General features: G+C 42.9%; 2 protein-coding genes across 2 annotated transcripts; both read right to left on the bottom strand.

Annotated features, from left to right (window-relative positions):
- Window positions 1–116: 116 nt before the first annotated feature.
- LOC112351707 (suppressor of mec-8 and unc-52 protein homolog 2-like) lies at window positions 117–1,171 on the bottom strand. Its single transcript, XM_024690055.1, has 2 exons — window positions 1,070–1,171; window positions 117–1,010 (listed from the first exon to the last, which is right to left on the bottom strand). Exons 1-2 carry the CDS (start codon window positions 1,148–1,150, stop codon window positions 723–725), a joined length of 369 nt encoding a protein of 122 aa, XP_024545823.1. The 5' UTR covers window positions 1,151–1,171; the 3' UTR covers window positions 117–722.
- Window positions 1,172–1,287: 116 nt separating this feature from the next.
- Window positions 1,288–3,077, bottom strand: LOC9649086 (suppressor of mec-8 and unc-52 protein homolog 2). Its single transcript, XM_024690117.1, has 11 exons — window positions 3,069–3,077; window positions 2,630–2,838; window positions 2,300–2,453; window positions 2,181–2,214; window positions 2,010–2,127; window positions 1,924–1,957; window positions 1,776–1,862; window positions 1,659–1,724; window positions 1,513–1,599; window positions 1,411–1,450; window positions 1,288–1,350 (listed from the first exon to the last, which is right to left on the bottom strand). Exons 1-10 carry the CDS (start codon window positions 3,075–3,077, stop codon window positions 1,412–1,414), a joined length of 837 nt encoding a protein of 278 aa, XP_024545885.1. The 3' UTR covers window positions 1,288–1,350; window position 1,411.
- Between the last annotated feature and the right edge of the window lie 14,185 nt (window positions 3,078–17,262).

Below are 17,262 nucleotides of genomic sequence, written 5' to 3'. Positions count from 1 at the left end.
GGATGGGGCATCATGCCCATAGCAATGACCCATGCTATGTATGGAATGGAGCCATTCATGGGCCATAGACCCATTCATCCCATGCATTCCAGCAGTTGTTAATGTTGCAAACCAAATGGACAATCGACTAAATTGCATACCATACTACTTTATCTAGAGCACTATGTTCTCACATCTTGCTCTTGGCGCTCATGGCAAAAGAAGAAGAATTATCCTTTTCTGGCACACCTCAGTGTCATAGCAAGCGTAAGTGAACTCCATCTAACTCCATCTAGAATTTGGGAGTGTGGCAGCCTTGATTGTCATCGACGGCCATCGCCGTGTCCTCCCCACATTGCCAACTGCCGCTGTGCTGCTCGCAACCATCGATGCTCCCATTGTTACCCGCCGCGGCGTCTAGGCAATTGTTGAATCCTCTTGCTTCCTCCATCTTGCACTGCGATTCTTGAGGATGGAGGTCGCCAAGCTGGAGCTGCCGGGGACGAGCTGGATGGCAACGCAGGGGAGAAGGCAATGACAAGTGATGGAATTGCTCCAGAACACTGGAATCCGAAGCTGTGATTGCGGCCATTGCTATCAATCCCTAGCAGCTCCGCAGCTCTCCATACCACCCGAAATATCCCTTACACCATAGCCAAGAACAGATTCTACAGAGCATAGAACAACAGAGCACTAAAGCAGGGCAGTAAGGCAAGGAAGCGTCTCTTAAACCGATATGTGCCTCATGGATACCCCATGGATGCTGGCCCAATGGGTCGATTATAATATGAACAATGGGCTATACATAGATGCCAGAAAACCGAACTCATGCCTCTGTCCTTCTCTTCCTGCGTCATGAAGCGAGGATCCTTTGCAGGAGCAGGAGCAATGGCTGCTGCTGGAACGCTTGCATTTCCTTCCACGCTAAGCTGATTGGCGTAGTATTCGTAGGAAGGATCGTCGGGAGTAGAAGGAAGATAATATTGCCACTCACTACCGCACTGAGGCATCGCAGGACCTTGCGCTGGAGCCTGGAAGGTAAAGAAAAACCAGTCAGGTGTCTTCCAGAACTGATAGCTAGAATGCTTGCCTGTTCCCAGTCTTCATGTGATCTTTGCTCCTGAAAGTGTGAATCGCCACCATTTCCATCCCGTCGTGGAGACTCCTCCATATCCTCGGATCAAGGACTGCCGTTCATGGTTACTACGTACTCTGTACCAGCGTCTGCAAATATGTCGTCTTCAACGACTCGAGCCTTTGGTGCTTCCTCTTCGACGGTGCTAGTGTCGATATCCTTTGCTTCATCACCATCACTCATCGCTGGTTGTTTGACGTCAACCGGTGGTGCCGCCGCTTCTTCTTTTACAGTGCCTGGAGAAAGCCAAACAAGTGTCGGCCGAAACTTCTTAGAGTGAATGAAAAAAAACGTACTTTACGAGTTGGATTTGTCTCTTCTCTTTTTCTTTGAGGCCTGGGAAATAAAGAAACTCTTAGAGATTTTAGCTAAGACAAAAAACAAACGAGCTCTCTCACCTTACTGGAAGCTCCCAGCTTCAAATAAGCCATGATTTTGGATATTCTATCTAAGACAACCATGTCCACTCCCACAGTCACAAATTCCTGCGTGAAATCGAAAGGAAAACACTGTAAATACAACTCTCACTTATCTTCTTGCTTACCTCGGGTGTAGGACAGTCATCCTTGCTTCGGTACACAATGGTAGGAATATGGTGTGTCATTTCTTCCTGGAATTTCCGGAAAACTTTAGATATCCACCAAATAAATTTAAGGCTTACCATGTCAAATGCAAAGGCCATACCCGGAAGAAACATGTCGTTTGTTTTGCTCGAAGTTGGAGGCTTGACCAACCATTTGTATACCACCTGAGAAAATGCGAGAACTCTTTCAAGGTTAGAACAACTTCACAGCGAACTAGGATTTTACCCTCGCAGCTGGAGAATTGAACTTTATTGGGACCCTGAATAAAAACGTACTCTGAGAAAACGCAAACCAAAATTGAAGTTTTGCACCTTATTTCTTCCTCAGCCTGCTGCTCAAATTCTTCTGGTTTCTTATCAATCTCACTCCGGACTTTGTTTAGGAGAGCGTAGTCCAGCCCCTTCACCAGATGCGTGTGCTCGACATCACCTGTACCAAAACCAGTTCATAAAAGCAGTATTTTAAGGAACTGTGAAACTCACCTCCAAGATACTTGCTATTGGCTATGGATATCTTCTTTCAGCTGCCCTGCGGGATAACAACACACCACCATGAAAAAGAAAATTCTACGTAAGAACAGATTACTTGACTGTAAATCGACAGCTCCCGGAGGAGCTACGGCGTGTAAGCTGCTAATTCCTGATGCGGCAGCCATAAGTTCGTAGTCTGGATTTTGATCCTCGCGTCGCTCTTTAGCACGGTCACGATACTTCGGCAAATTAATGTCTTCGATCGTCGTCGGCTTTTTTTCCTCTCTATATCAATGAAGTCGCGTAAGCAAACGGAAAGCGAGAAAAATGCTTACTCATTGTCTTTGGGCTTGGGCGGCCCGAAACTTTCGAGGAGGACGCTTTGCACTCTCATCGGCATTCTTCCTGGATCGAAAATCCATTTAAGACTGTTCTCCTGTGGAATGCAGCTTAACACTTACTTTTTAGGGCGCTGCTCCTTAGAGCTCTCATCCGGTGGAGCTCGCCGTGGCGTCTCCATGACCATCCGTCGGAAGTCCGCATTGGACAGATTCTCCTGGCGCGCAGACGATCCGCCATCGCTCCTGCGCCGCGGAGGAGGGGGGGGGCAGCGAGAGATTGGGCGCGAGAGATTGCTTCTGCTGAAGTCCTTGCCGGCCAATCCCACATGCTGAATAGAGAAAGCCACCCAGAAAGAAATAAAGGCCAATCTCCAGCTGCACACTTGTGCAAAAAAATAACTTCTGGAAAGGTGTACAAACAAAATTCATTCAAAAATCTTATGGAAATCCTGCCACGCATTGGAACCATCGCGACTCTTTCAAAAAGCTTAAAGATTTTTTTATGGCGTGCAATTCGTAAAAGGGTGAGTGTTACTGTGGCAGATTTCACTCACAATACAATGTCCATGTGGCAGTTTTTTATTGGTTCAGCATTAAATGTCATCTGGAAGGACGATCAAAGGCTCCGTCAGCGAAGGGAGCTTGATTCTCGCGAGAAAGATCCAAACTTCGTGTCAGAGAGCTACTCGGAGTGTTACCCAGGATACCAGGAGTACAACAGAGAGATAGTTGACAGTGATGAAGACGTGGATCTCACGAAAATGGACGTCGGTGGCAATGGAGGATTTCTTTATCTTGTTTACTTTTAACTGTGTTCTTCATTCTCCAGGCTAAAGGAAGATTGCATCGCTGGGACTTTGAGACAGAAGAAGAATGGTCTAAATACAACGACCAGAAAGAAGCCACTCCAAAAGCCGCTTATCAATTTGGTGTTAAGATGCAAGATGGAAGAAAGACATGGCAGCAAAACAAGGATCAAAAGCTCAACAACGAGCTACACAAGATAACTCAGATAATGGAAGAGAGAAAAAGGGGGTTTGCATGAGGATGGTGACATTGTTGCTGAAGAAAGCAGTGGACATGAGCCTATTTGGAAAATACATTTGTAGCATACTCTCTCTTAATTTTCTAAAGTTCTGGGAAAACTAAACCCTAAACCCTAAACCCTAAACCAGAATATTCCGTATGATATAGTAAAAACTGAGACCACTAACTTATGAAGTTGTTTCTTACTGGTCCTTAACGACATTAACATCCCATCATTTTCATTTTCCTTCATCTTCACAGGCAGACTTCTCAAGCGCAGCTTCCATATATTTTAGATATTGCCGGCGCCAAAGATGTTGCACTTGCTTGCACCACCAACAGTTTGTTGATTCTGGGAGCATCAATTATAATTAGGCCATTTCCAGTTGACAAAAATCCAACTTGTGCACTGCTCACATTCCATGCTGTGAAAAACATCCCGCTGTCCTTCAAGAATGAACTGTAGGCACAAGCATTTGTGATGCACCCGGCCCTCTTGTTGAAAAGATCCTCCTGGTAAGCATCTTGGAAAGGTCTTTCTGGACCACTAAGATCACATTGCCTAAAACCTGTTATATGCATTGTGAAAAATAATAAGAAAAGGAGAGTCAACAATTTTTGCAGGAGGGCTCAAGTGAGATTTTGGGCGATGCTTCCGTCGTTGTAGAGGACAAGTGTAATTTTGGCAGTGCTTCCTGCTGGTCTGTTACCCGTAAATACCCTTACTGCAATCCTAGATATATACAAATTAATTAAACAAACAATCCGAAGACAAAAATCACTTAAACAGGAATCACTTGAGAATTTCCCATGGCTACAAGAGCTGCTAGAAGGACTAAAAAGGGACCTATTGCTTGGCTTTGAAGTTAATTATTTGCTTCGTTTTTAATAGCAACTTCACCAAACATGACTTAGAGATGTTTGAAACTTGGAGTAAGGGAGCTTGATTTAAGGAAGAAAATTGGTGTCATGAAGAAATAAATTCGCTCTTTTGGCTGGATTTCTACTGGTGAGGTTCAAATATTTAAATTTGCATATTTAGATGGCATGATGGTGTGAGTTGAATTTTTTTTTTGAGATCTTAGTTATATATGGTCTATAATTACATATATATAATACTAGGATGTAACTACTTTAATCTTAGTATTATCCACCTTTAGTCCATCCATTTCAGGGAGTTTAATATATATTCTCATATCCCAAGCACTCACGTAATCATATTGGTGGAGAGGATGGGCAAAGAAAATGGATCACATGGTATACTGATTTATAAATTAATTTCTGACGCATGAAATCTCCACCTCTATCTTAAAATATATCTTTAAAAACTTGAATACTTATTTGAGCTCATAAATATTATACTCTCACAAGTTAATCTTTAAATATTCTCTAAGAATTTAATTATGTCATCCATTGCTCTTTAGTTAATTTCAAAAATTGCTCTCCACTAGCAAAATACCAAAAATAGGATTAACACTATAATCATATCTTACAGAAGCGATGCAACATTAAACTTGATCACACTCTATATCATGTCTAAATGCTCACTAAATATGATACAGTAGTAGAAATAATATTGCTAGATGAGGACAATGGAATAACATCTACAGCCTTTAATGATACATTTATTGATCAAGACCAATGGTGTGGCATAAAAAAATGCAATAAATATCAAAGGAAGAGTTAATTGAAACACAACAATGGCTGGAATATAAATTAAACACAAAATTAATGCAGATGTAAATTTAACAAAGAAAAATAATTAACTTCTCAACTCTACTAGTATGAGTGTGAAGGGATAGAAGAATAAGTTTATGAATGGAGGTTTAGGGGTTGATTCGAGCATTACAACACAAAATTGAAATTTATTTATCATAATTTTATAATTGGTTAATTTTGGTTCATAAGCTGGTGGTTTTGTAAGAATTCCACCAAACTTATCTTTAAGCTTTGCTATGATATGTATATATATAGACCTTAATGTGTGACACAAGAGTGAGATTTATACTTTACTTGCCTTACCATCTAAATACTAACTGTTTACAGTCCGGTTTCACCCAACTAGGACCTCTCCTCTTCCTGTACCTTAAATGGTCACTTTGGATACTCCCCTTGATGTTTTGTTGTGGACAGAAAGAGCTTACTTAACACAATACTCACTTTCAGATTTCCAGCAGTTCTTGACCATTCATGGTTTTCTCTACACTCTTGCCAAGCACTAGTAGGTACTCTTTTTCAAAGTAGCAACTAGTTTTTTTTTTCTAAAATCAAATGTTTTAATGTTTGGTTTCCAGAATATAAAAATAAAAAACCTTGAACCTCTTTGTAGAGTATAAAGTGATCTTATATAGATCTATATTCTTAAAAAGAGAAAGGTAAGGTTCAATTCTTAGATAGCAAAAAAGAAAAAGAAAAGCATTTCTTTGTTTATATTTACAAAACTAAAGCGATATCTTCTATCTCCATTTCAAAAAAGATAATGCTTAGTAAATTAAAAGGGATAGAAGGAATTTGAGGACCTCTGACATCTGCACTCAAAACAGTATCTTCAAAGGACAATCCTTCAAAAGATGTCCAAGATCATAACAACTGTAACATTGATGAAGTGCACGATTATCAGCCCAGAGTGAAGCACGATCAGTCTCGAACTCGACTTAGACTGCTTACTTGCATAGTTAGCATCATTTTTCTATACCACATGAGAAGAACCATTAAAACCATTAATTGAGTGTGGAGTTCTAGCAGATCGGCTAGAGAAACGATGCTCATATGAGTGCTTAATGCTCTTCTTATGATCTAATTGAGAATAGAGATCATACGAGAACACTCTCAACAAAAATAACAGCGAGTTCTTCAGCTTCAGCAAGTGTGGTTGATGGATTTCGCTTCACTTCATCTCACACTCCATCACGCCAAACCGAAAATAAATTGTTAGACTTGCAGGAACTCAGGGATGGATTCAGCGAGTTTAGTAGAAGATCGTGATAACGTTGAGCATACTGCTGAGCCGATAAAGTACCTTGTGTGCAAGAGAACCACTCGTCCACCGCCTCATGTTTACACACAAAAGCCGAGCAGAATAAGGAAGAAAAACAGCCCAAAGTCATGGGTGCGGTCCTTGCCTTTTGTAGATTCTGCCACCAAGAGTAAGCATAGGTACCAAGCTTTTTCTTAATAAGCAAAAGCTTAACATTCTCATCACAAGTATTGACCTGAAAGTAGGTCTCCCATTGTGCAATTAAGATCCTTTGATGGACACATCTTCATGTGCCATGGAACTCGGAAATCTCATGGTTCTTTGACCTGTTTGAAATGGAAGTTTAAGTTACATACCAGTGGTGATGGTGGCGGCGGCGGGGGAGTGGTGGTGCTTCATGATGTTAGCCACTAATATTGACCTAGTTTAGGGTTTAGGGTTTAGGGTTTAAAGAAGCCTCCATAGACAGGTGCGGAGTCAACTGATTAGGAATAGATGGAAGGCCATGAATCTTGAAGCCCTCTAATACCTATTGTCCACAAAGAAACCCATCCATTAGCTCTCTTATATAGAGCTTGCCCCGAGCATAAGGTACATCACATTATATACTCCATAAAATACTTCAAGGGCTTATCAACATGTACAGGCAGCCAAGATACAACTTGCAGAAGTGGTGCACACCAAGTTGACAACGGATGTTTCCTGCACAGTTTCACAGGGGTCCAATTCAATGACCAGAAGACAGCTCAGCATAATCCTGACATACATATATTCACCACAATCCGACTCACAAGATAAATCATCATACGTGTCCACATCCAGCAGAACTACAATTCATTATATATGTTCAAAATCTGGTCCCCAAGACGAGTCATTGTTGATGTTCACATTTTGGACATATAAATCTTGGACGTATTGCATGTCCATAATCTGAACACGTTGTATGTTCAGACGTGTGTTTGTCCCATCATAGAAAAAGTAGATGAGTTATGTCCTTTCATAGGAAACGAAGCTTCAAGCTTATATAATAAATTTCAGGTATCTACTATTTCATTGGGATTGGCTTTAGACGACTGTAGGCTAAGCTAGTCAAGTCTTGTGGGGCTGGTGAAAAGATGTTGATAGGCTGGTGAAAGGAAATATGATTTTTCCTGTAAATACATCTTAATATTAAATTGACCTTAGAACTAGCTTCTTCTAGGAACGACTCGTATCTTGAGCAAAGCACGCATTGACAGGATGCTGCAATCGGGAAGCAACCTTCTTGCCAGAGACATCAAGCTCTCTGCGGCTTCACCCCCAGCATCTGCCTCCATGTCTTTTCTACTATGCAAGCACAGCAAACACAGCTGCGAGGCACCAAGCAAGGCAGATCCAAATCCCATTATCCCACTAGCGGCTTCCCACGGCACATCTATAGGCATCCAAAATCACCGGTCCGATTGCCTAAGGTAACGCAAGAACAAATTCATATAGTATAGAAGGGCGAATTTCAATAGATAGCACAAACATATTACACACCATTATTTGGTACAATATAGTTGAGACATTCGTAAACAAGATGTTTTCCTTATGGCATCACTTCGTACCTTTGTTGGAAGTCATGTTCTGGGCCACTTTTGCTGTTTTCGTGGCGGCTGAGCTATAGCAACTTCCATAGGCTCTCTGGCATCCAGAGCCGCAGTAATCTCCTCCACTGCCGCAGTAATTGAACCGGCTGCAGCACTGGCCCGAGTTGCAGACGCCGGTGCCACCCTGCGGGAGCCGGCCGCAGCATGGCTGGGAGCATTGCTGGGATTCGACCATCATGGTAGTGGTGGTAAAGACCAGAAGCACCAAGAGAACCGCAAGAACTGAAGAAGAATGGAAAGCCATAACGCCAATGCACCAATGCACTCAATGCACCAAAATGGTCTGAGGCTCAGGGTATATATAGTGACTGTATTGTGAATGTGTGGTTGTATGAAATGATATGGGCTTTGCAGCGTTCATGAGTATTATTTGAAAGGTTTTTGGTTTAGAGGGTTGTTTAGCAGTGGTCCACATGAAGCTAACACTTGGTTGGTGACAGGTGGAGGTGGACACAATCAAAGAGCTATAGATGACACAATTAATTTATTGAAGAATGTTCAAGGATTAACTTTATAGGAAAATGATGTTTATAAGTTTGAGTGGGTTCTTTCAATTGATGAGGAATTTGATAACTTTGAAGATGGAGATTTCTCCACTAGTGAGTGGTTGGGATATAAAGAATAAGTATATTAAATAGGGATTAGACCTTTTCTTATATACATGAATGGATGGACCAAATTTAATCCAAATAGATGGTCCATATGCTACACTACCAAGATTAGCATAGTTACTTTATAGTATTTTATATATATCTACATACATATATTTACAGACCTTACAATATAAAATATTTAATGGAGTTGTGTACAAACATAATAATATTAAATTTATAATTTTATTGTTATAATGCTATGTGAGTGTTTGGAATATAGAAAGGGAATATAGAAAATGTGCATATCAATTAGCCCAAAAACCTTAGCTTATATACAAGAGCGAGTGGTCCGGATTGAAACCAATCCGACGGCTACCAAAATCCCACTATGCTAATATTAGTATACGGCATCGTAGCTATACACTTGGTCCTCAGATCATCCCCTCCTCTCGAAATAATGGAAGACCATCAGGATTCTCTTGTAAATGGGCCGGGATCTGGAGGAACGTCAGGAGGAGGCATCAGCGGATCTGTAGGTGGTATAAACTACTCTTGATCCCTTTGTACGAAGCGTTTTAGCCACTGCACATGTACAATCTCTGGAGGATCGGCCTGCTAAACGTCATGCCGAACTTCATAAACTTGTGGTCCAACTTGCTATAACACCTGATATGGTCCTTTCCGCTGCGCAAGGAACCCCTTAGATAAACCACGTACCATAAGATGGGGAAAACGGACTAACACTAAATCATCCACTTTGTACTCCGCATGTGGACGATGATGGGAGTTGTAGTGCTGTTGTTGTCCCACTTGTACGTGGCCTAAATGTTTGGCAGACTCTACTCGGACAAGTGGAAGAATGCTCGTCAAATACTGATCCCATGACCTAGCATTGGTAACTCGTGGCAATCGTGAAGGTAAACCTAGCTCCGTTGGTAATATTGGATCATGACCATATAGGAGTTTATATGGTGAAGCACCAACAGAACTCTACACCCTTGTGATATATGCATACCGAAGAGACGGCAAATAACTATCCAATCCGAATGCTGAAAGTTCACATACTTTGCAATCATCCCTTTGAATATCCGAATGAGCCATTCCACCATACCGTCTGATTGTGGATGATAAGCACTCGTGAAAGTGTGCTATATCTCCAACCGAGACGTCAAAACATGAAATGCCTCAACCATAAATGCGGGACCATTATTCGAAAGAAAATCTGCTCTATACAAGAATGCTGGAACACCACTTGATTGAGGAGGAAGTATCCAATAGTAGTTGCAGAGGCACTAGCAAGAGCACAAACTTCTACCCGACGAGTCAAGTAGTCAAAAGCAATAATAACATACTCATTGCCAACAGTCGACCATGGAAAAGGTCCCATAAGATCAAACGCCACCAACTCAAATGGACGGGAAACCGCAATTGACTCCAACCGTCCTTCTGCAGCACGAGGGGGAGTATTATGAACTTGGCACCAAACATAGCTATGCACATACCGGATAATATCACGTCGCATCTCTGGCCAATATAAAGACCTATGCAGCTTCTCAGTTACACGACGGTGTCTCATATGCCCACCTAGAAAGAGAATCATGGTAGGCATGGAGAAACCACGGAATAAAGACAGAAGGCACCACCAGCCCTAAATGATCATTAGGATCCGTCCCCATAAAATAAAGAAGGCCGTCTTCAAAGCGATATTGAGAATGTAAATGCCAGAAAGGCAAGTCATCAACAAGTGATGCAGGATTCTCAAACCCATCTCAAAACCTTCGAATCCACGGCTCAATCTTTTGAGCCTTGTGAACCTCATCAAGAGAAGGTAGATCTTGCTTTGCACCTTGTGGACACTGAATGTCAAGGACAGTATCTGCTGACGGGATAGAATCCTCGTCTAGAAAATCCACAGATGATGGAACAATAGGCTCGTTAAAAACATGAAAAGTGAGTGGAGAAGGAAGAGGAGCTCGAGAAAGGGCATCAGCATCAGCCATAAAGCTCTCTGGGCGATGAACAACATCAAAATCATATATCTGAAGCTTTAAAGCCCATCGAGCAGTATTGTAAGTGACTAAATTTTCCATTCTACTTTAGTCACTTAACCACACCTCTGACCACTTAGAGGAGTCTCATTCACAACCTCCATAAGTCCAATTCAGGACTTGGGGCTTGTTAGCCCCGAGAATGACATCCATGCCCCTCAACCTTAGCACTTGGTCCAAGTGCTCCACGTGTCCAATCCCATGACAGACACCCCAAGGTACCACCGACATACCAACCCGTTACACTAGGCCATGCCCATTCACCTTGGTCACATCAGTAGTCCAATATCACCTACATTACAATCCCGTCTCTCAAAGACTAGGCCATCCATCCATGAGTGGTTATCCCAGATCCACTCCATAGCATCCTTAGAATGCTTACAAACATGGGGAATAGCCTTCCCCAATATCTCATTTCCGGTCCCCACCAAGTCCCTTTCTGTCCATGGCCGTGTTCGCTAACACTGCCACTGGATCAAGGCCCACATGCCCGACCACTAAGTCCAACTGTCCTCTAGGACTTCCTCACTGTGTGACTGTGTCCTTTGTCACCACACTAGAGGGCTACTCCTCTTCCTTTCCACAGTTTGGGACTTTGGGGTAACATTTCGGAACACCGTGGCCCTACGCGGGCCTCGTGGGTACTCTCCTCGCCTTCTGCCTTTGGGTGTTCTAGCCATGGCTTAGAGCGAGATTCCATTGAGCCACAAAAGGTATCCAAGTAGGTAGTGCCACCCACACTTAGACTGGGAGCATCGGCCAGTCGATCTCCCGGGGGGGTATGAGCCGGCTCTTGAATGCTTCACCAAGCTACCTTGCTTGTCAGTCCATGTTCACTCTAGTCTTGGACTTCCCAGTGGGCAGCTCATCACCCAACACTAGGTACAGCACTTCTGGGCCAAACTAGCCTTTCTTGGCCAAACTGGCTCCACTACAGTCCTCCCCCCTTTTGGAGCTCACCAAACCCCCCAGGGTCTGGGAGACGAACGCTTTGGGCTTCCACCCTCTCAGACTCGAACTCAGACTCGGACTCATACTTGGACTGGAACTCGGACTCGGACTCGGACTCGGACTCTGGCTTGGGCTCGATCTCGGCCTCAGCCTTGGTCTCGGTTCCGGTCTCGGTCCCGGTCCCGGTCTCGGTCTCGGTCTCAATCTTGGTCTTGGTCTCGGCTTTGGACTCCATCTTGGACTCCATCTTGGGTCCATCTCGGACTCCATCTCAGGTCCATCTCGGACTCCATCTCAGACTCCATCTCAGGTCCATCTCGAACTCCATCTCGAGTTCATCTCGGGCTCCATCTCAGACTCCATCTCGGGTCCATCTCGGACTCTATCTCGGGTCCATCTCGAGTCCATCTCGGACTCCATCTCGGGTCCATCTTGGACTCCATCTTGGGTCCATCTCGGGTCCACCTCAGACTCCATCTCGGACTCCATCTCAGACACTTCCACATGTCATATGTCAGTCCTCTTGTGTCCCTTTTCTAGAGACTCACTTATCTTTCACTTCGTGCTTGTTCCTCGAGCACTTCCTTGGGAGTTCCACTCCCACTCTCGACTTTTCAAATTGGAGCTTTTAATCCAAACATGTTACGCTCGTTTGGCTTTCGCTTCGGCCATTACCACATGGCACCCTTCCAGCTCCACTTCGGGGCCTAGGGATTTTGTGTCTCACAAGAGGTTCTTCTGCTTCAATAATGAAGTAATAGCAGCATGGTCACCTTCAAATAACGTCTGAGAACCATATAGATATGCATGAAGTTTCTCAAAACCCTAGACTGCTGCTAAACACTCCTTCTCTGTCGTGGAGTAGTTCATCTCCGCTGGTTGTAATGTACGGCTTATATACGCAATGGGATGGCACTAACCAGGCATACTCGAGCTCTCTTGCATTAACACACTTCCAAAACCAATGTCAGAAGCATCCACGTGCAAAATAAAAGGTTGAGTGTAGTCAGGATATGCCAAAACTGGAGGAGTCGTCAATAGCTTTTTGAGATCCCCGAACGCCCACTCACAATTTGGAGACCAAATAAAAGATAATGTTGATGACTTCAGTAACACTCGCAACGGTGCAGTGCGATCAGAAAGATATCCACAAAACGACCAAGATATTGCACCTTGCCCAAGAAGTGTTGCACATCATTCACACACTTCAGAGTAGGGAACTTTAGAACAGCCACAAGTTTGTCAGGATCAACTTGCAAACCCTCACGAGAAATACGGTACCCAAGATAAGTTGTGTCCTTGGACCCAAATATGCACTTCAACTGTTTCAGCTTTAAATCAACGTCGCATAGTCAATCCAACACTTTACAAACATCATGAATGTGCTCCTCCCACGTCCCCTTCGAGTGGATCAAGACATCATCAATGAAGTCAGCAGTCACCTCTGGCATATCAAAAGAACCTCGTCCATCATTCGCTGGAAAGTTGCTGGAGCATTGTTCAAACCAAACAGCATCACCAAGAACTCGTACAAACTAAATGGTATATGAAAAACAGTCTTAGGAATATCTTTTTTGGCCATCGATACTTGCCAGTACCTAGAAGCAAAATCTAGCTTGGTGAATCAATGACTTCGCCCCAGACGATCCAAGAGATCAACAGTGTGAGGAAGAGGGTACACATCCGGGATTGTCACTTCGTTTAACGGACGATAGTCGATGCAGAAACGAATACTCCCATCAGGCTTAGTCACAAGATAAGGTTCACATGCCCAAAGATTCTGCGACTTCTGAATAACACCATTCTCTAACATCTCCTTGACGTTAGCACGTAAATCTTGATCTCCTTGGGTGACCGACGATGAACAGGAACTTTGATTGGACGTGCATCCCAGGTTGGAATCGGATGACGTGTGGCAATCTTGGCCCTAGAGGATAAGTCAAATTCAAAGAGATCAAAATACTCTTTCATGAGCCAGTCAACCGTTGCAACACAAAGATCGTAGGAGGGATCGGAAAAGGGAAGAGTAGAACAAAATGGAAACACAGGAGGAAATAGTGGGGGAACAAAAGTAATGGAAGCAGAGATAGAAGTAGAGGGACGAAGAGGTACCGAAGTGAGAGGAATAGATGAAACATAAGGAAGTATGAGACAAGGGGGAGAAGCCTCAAAGTCACATTTGGCATAATTGCGCTATAACCAATCCATACCAAGAATGAGGTCAAAAGCTTGACTCGCACCACTCGCAACAATTGCAACTCAAGCTCGAGATCGCCCACACGCACAACCAGGTCCACCTCATCCTGTGCACATGCATGTATATGGCTGTTGCCATAAAGAATGAAAACTGGTTCTACCGCATGACGCAAGTGTAGACAACAATGTGTGGCAATAGGTCGAGCAATAGAAGATAAACTCAAACTTGTATCAACCAACACGGAGAGAATAGTAGGAGACCTCTTGTTATAAAAACGAGCTTGGAAAGTAAACACTGGATGAACCAGTGCCGAGTGAACCCCTTGATGATACTCCCAAAAGAAATATAGAGGGGTCACTGACTTATTCGCGCAAGGTCCCTCCGTTACTCATGCGACTCCTCATTTCCCGGATGCATCTCAGTGTCCAAACCTTCCACTACAACAGCACCAACAGGACGTTGCTGATGCCAAGGTCTCCACCCAGGAAATGGAGGTCGCCATTCCAGAAAATGCCGATAATGCCGATATGTATGACCAACTTCATCACATGCCCAGTAGCGAACATCACGGCCATGACCACGTCCTCGCCCTTGTCCTTGGACTCGAGCAGCAGCAACATCAACCTCCATTAGAACAGGACCATCACTCATAGGAAGTGGAGTTGAAGGACGTGCAGCGAGAAGTGGAAGAGGCGACATCTCATAACGTTGTGCCAAGCGAAGAACATTGTCAAGGGTGGCAGGAGCAAGTGCACGCACAAGTCCGACAAGATCTTGACGAAGTGCTGGCCACAACATTCCTAACTTGATCTGTTCCAACATATTGGGCTTCGCAAAAAGCAAAAGACTTCGGAAATGAATGCCAAATTGCATCATCGACTCAGACGGCCCTTGGCAAAGATGATGCAATTGTTGGAAGGCATCATCACAGTCGTCGGCATGTCTGAAGGTGCATTTGAAGATGTCTAGGAGAACACTCCAATCCCCATGAGTGGCTGCGCTCAAACCATTGTACCACTGCAATGCCGTCCCTTGGATACACGTGGGAAACTCACGCAAACATTGAGCATCATCCCAAAAATGATATGTGGCAATCACCGTGAAGTGATCGAACCAATAGTACACATCATCCCCAGGATTCCCGTGAAAGAACTCCTACCGAACGCGAGGATTGGCACCAAGAGCAAGAGGAGTTGTACCACGTGCCATGAATGCCACCATCAATTGAGTTTGGTTGTTCAATTGCAAGCGCATAGCATCAAGCAATTGGACCAACTGTTGCTCCAAAGTCAAAAGAGGAGATTGCTGATCTACCATGAAGATGAACGAAAAAAGAAAGAGCAAAAGAAGAGAAATGACAAAAAGCTAGAAGGGAATGGTAGATTTAGACAATGCAAAAAGCTAGATCTAAACCAAAATCCTAAACAGGAAGAACAAAAGAAAAGAAATGGAAAAAGCTAGATCTAGATGATGCAAAAACTAGATTTAAACCAAAATCCCAAATCCAAACACTCCCCAAAGACAATCAAAGGTGCCCCTCACCTCCACCAATCTGAGTGCTTGGAATATGAAAAGGGAATACAGAAAATATGCATATCAATTAACCGAAAAACTTAGCTTATATATAGGAGCGAGTGGTCCAGATTGAAACCAATCTGACAGCTACCAAAATCCCATTATGCTAATATTAGTATACAGCATCATAGGCATACACTTGGTCCTCACAGCTATAATATTTTTATTCTTATTATTATGTCTTCATTTTCATGGAAGGGTCTTAAGTGTTCTAGCAACTCAGTATATATGTTTAAGGTTCAACATCAAGTCTGGTGTGTGGATGCCTTGTAAGAGACCCCAGTAGATGGCTAATCATAAAGCCTTTGAATGAGTATACCTATACAACTCGTTCCAAAATTGTCCAAGGTTCAAAAACCTTTGAGAAAACTTGCATCTGGCTTTGCTGTCACTAGAGATCTATATATACGAAAAGAAACAAGCATTGGTTGGCATAGAGGCTTATGTTTGGGAACCTAATGACTGCAGGTTCATTCTTTTGTTCAATTTACCTGTCACCAAGAGCTCGTCTTCCACCTTGTTAGCTTACTAGGCAAGACCAAAATGATGATCTCCATGGAACTCTCATATTCAGTAGTGGAAGAACAGCATTGTCAAGTTCTCAAAAAAAGGCCAATAAGAAGAAAATATCTTCAGACATCCACCAGCTTAAGAAATATGAAGAAATGTGATGTACCTTATGCTCGGGGTGAGCTCTATATAAGAGAGCTAATGGATGGGTTTCTTTGTGGACAATAGGTATTAGAGAGCTTCAAGATTCATGGCCTTCCGTCTATTCCTAATCGGTTGACTTGGAGGTGGTCTTGGACATGAGGATGGAATTCCAGCTAATATTGTGATTCTCTTTGATATGTTTGTGGCAATAAGTTTACTGGCGCTCTTCTAGAGTTTTCCAGTCACTCCTTTGGTAAAGTTTCTCCAAGTGAAAAATAATCAAATGGTGTGGAAATTTCACTAGGTTTGAATCTATGTACCTGGACGAGCATATTTGGGTGACAAAAGATATTCAAGGAGATTTGGAGGAGAGGGTGCCATACAATTGGATTGAGGAAGTGGACTTTTGGAGCACAAATTGAAAATTTAAATGATAATATATTATATGTGTCAGAAAAGATAAGCTTGTCTCAAAAGCCCTGTCTAGCAGTGGCCTAAAAGTTTGGTGTGATTTTATGAACATCTATGTCCCTCAAATTGAGAACTCAAAAATTTGAGTAAGAATGGCCAAATCAAGCATAGCATTTGCTCTTATATTTGCATGCCTTGTCATTGCAAATGTTCTTGATGTCTCAGCCAATGAAGTTCATGGTATTCACAGAGACCTCTCCAGTATGGCATAACTTAAAAACATCTGTAACTCTTAAATCCATGTAAAAAAAATTTGTAAGGCACAATGAGGTCACTAAAGGAGACACATTCTTCAAATGAGACTTTATCCAACATTGGTGTTCCATTGGATTTAGTTGACAAAGTAACTGGAATATTCACTGAAGTTATAGCCAGTCTAAAAGATCTCGTCATCAAAGTTCCTTTGTTGAATATCATCCTCCTGGTGATTATTATCCTTGAGATTATTGTGATCTATATCCCTGGTGGCTACCCTTGTCTGATAATCATTGGCATCATCTGCAAGTATTTGGGCAATACCATTCCTATGTGGATTCCAATCAATTACATCAAAGTTGATATAACTATTATCATGAGCCTCAACACAATCATCAATCTTCTACAGAGTGTGATTATCATTGTGACTCCAAA

This window comes from Selaginella moellendorffii, unplaced genomic scaffold (genome assembly GCF_000143415.4).
Source record: "Selaginella moellendorffii unplaced genomic scaffold, v1.0 SELMOscaffold_65, whole genome shotgun sequence".
NCBI lineage: Eukaryota > Viridiplantae > Streptophyta > Lycopodiopsida > Selaginellales > Selaginellaceae > Selaginella > Selaginella moellendorffii.
This window is presented reverse-complemented; position numbering and strand designations above follow the sequence as displayed.

Coding starts and splice junctions, on each gene's coding strand:
- LOC112351707 (XM_024690055.1), bottom strand. CDS start 1,150: ATGGAGGAGTCTCCACGACGGGATGGAAATGGTGGCGATTCACACTTT. Junction 1,011..1,069: donor CACATGAAGACTGGGAACAG/GCAAGCATTCTA, acceptor TTTACCTTCCAG/GCTCCAGCGCAAGGTCCTGC.
- LOC9649086 (XM_024690117.1), bottom strand. Junction 2,128..2,180: donor CAATAGCAAGTATCTTGGAG/GTGAGTTTCACA, acceptor GTTTTGGTACAG/GTGATGTCGAGCACACGCAT. Junction 1,725..1,775: donor TGGCCTTTGCATTTGACATG/GTAAGCCTTAAA, acceptor CGGAAATTCCAG/GAAGAAATGACACACCATAT.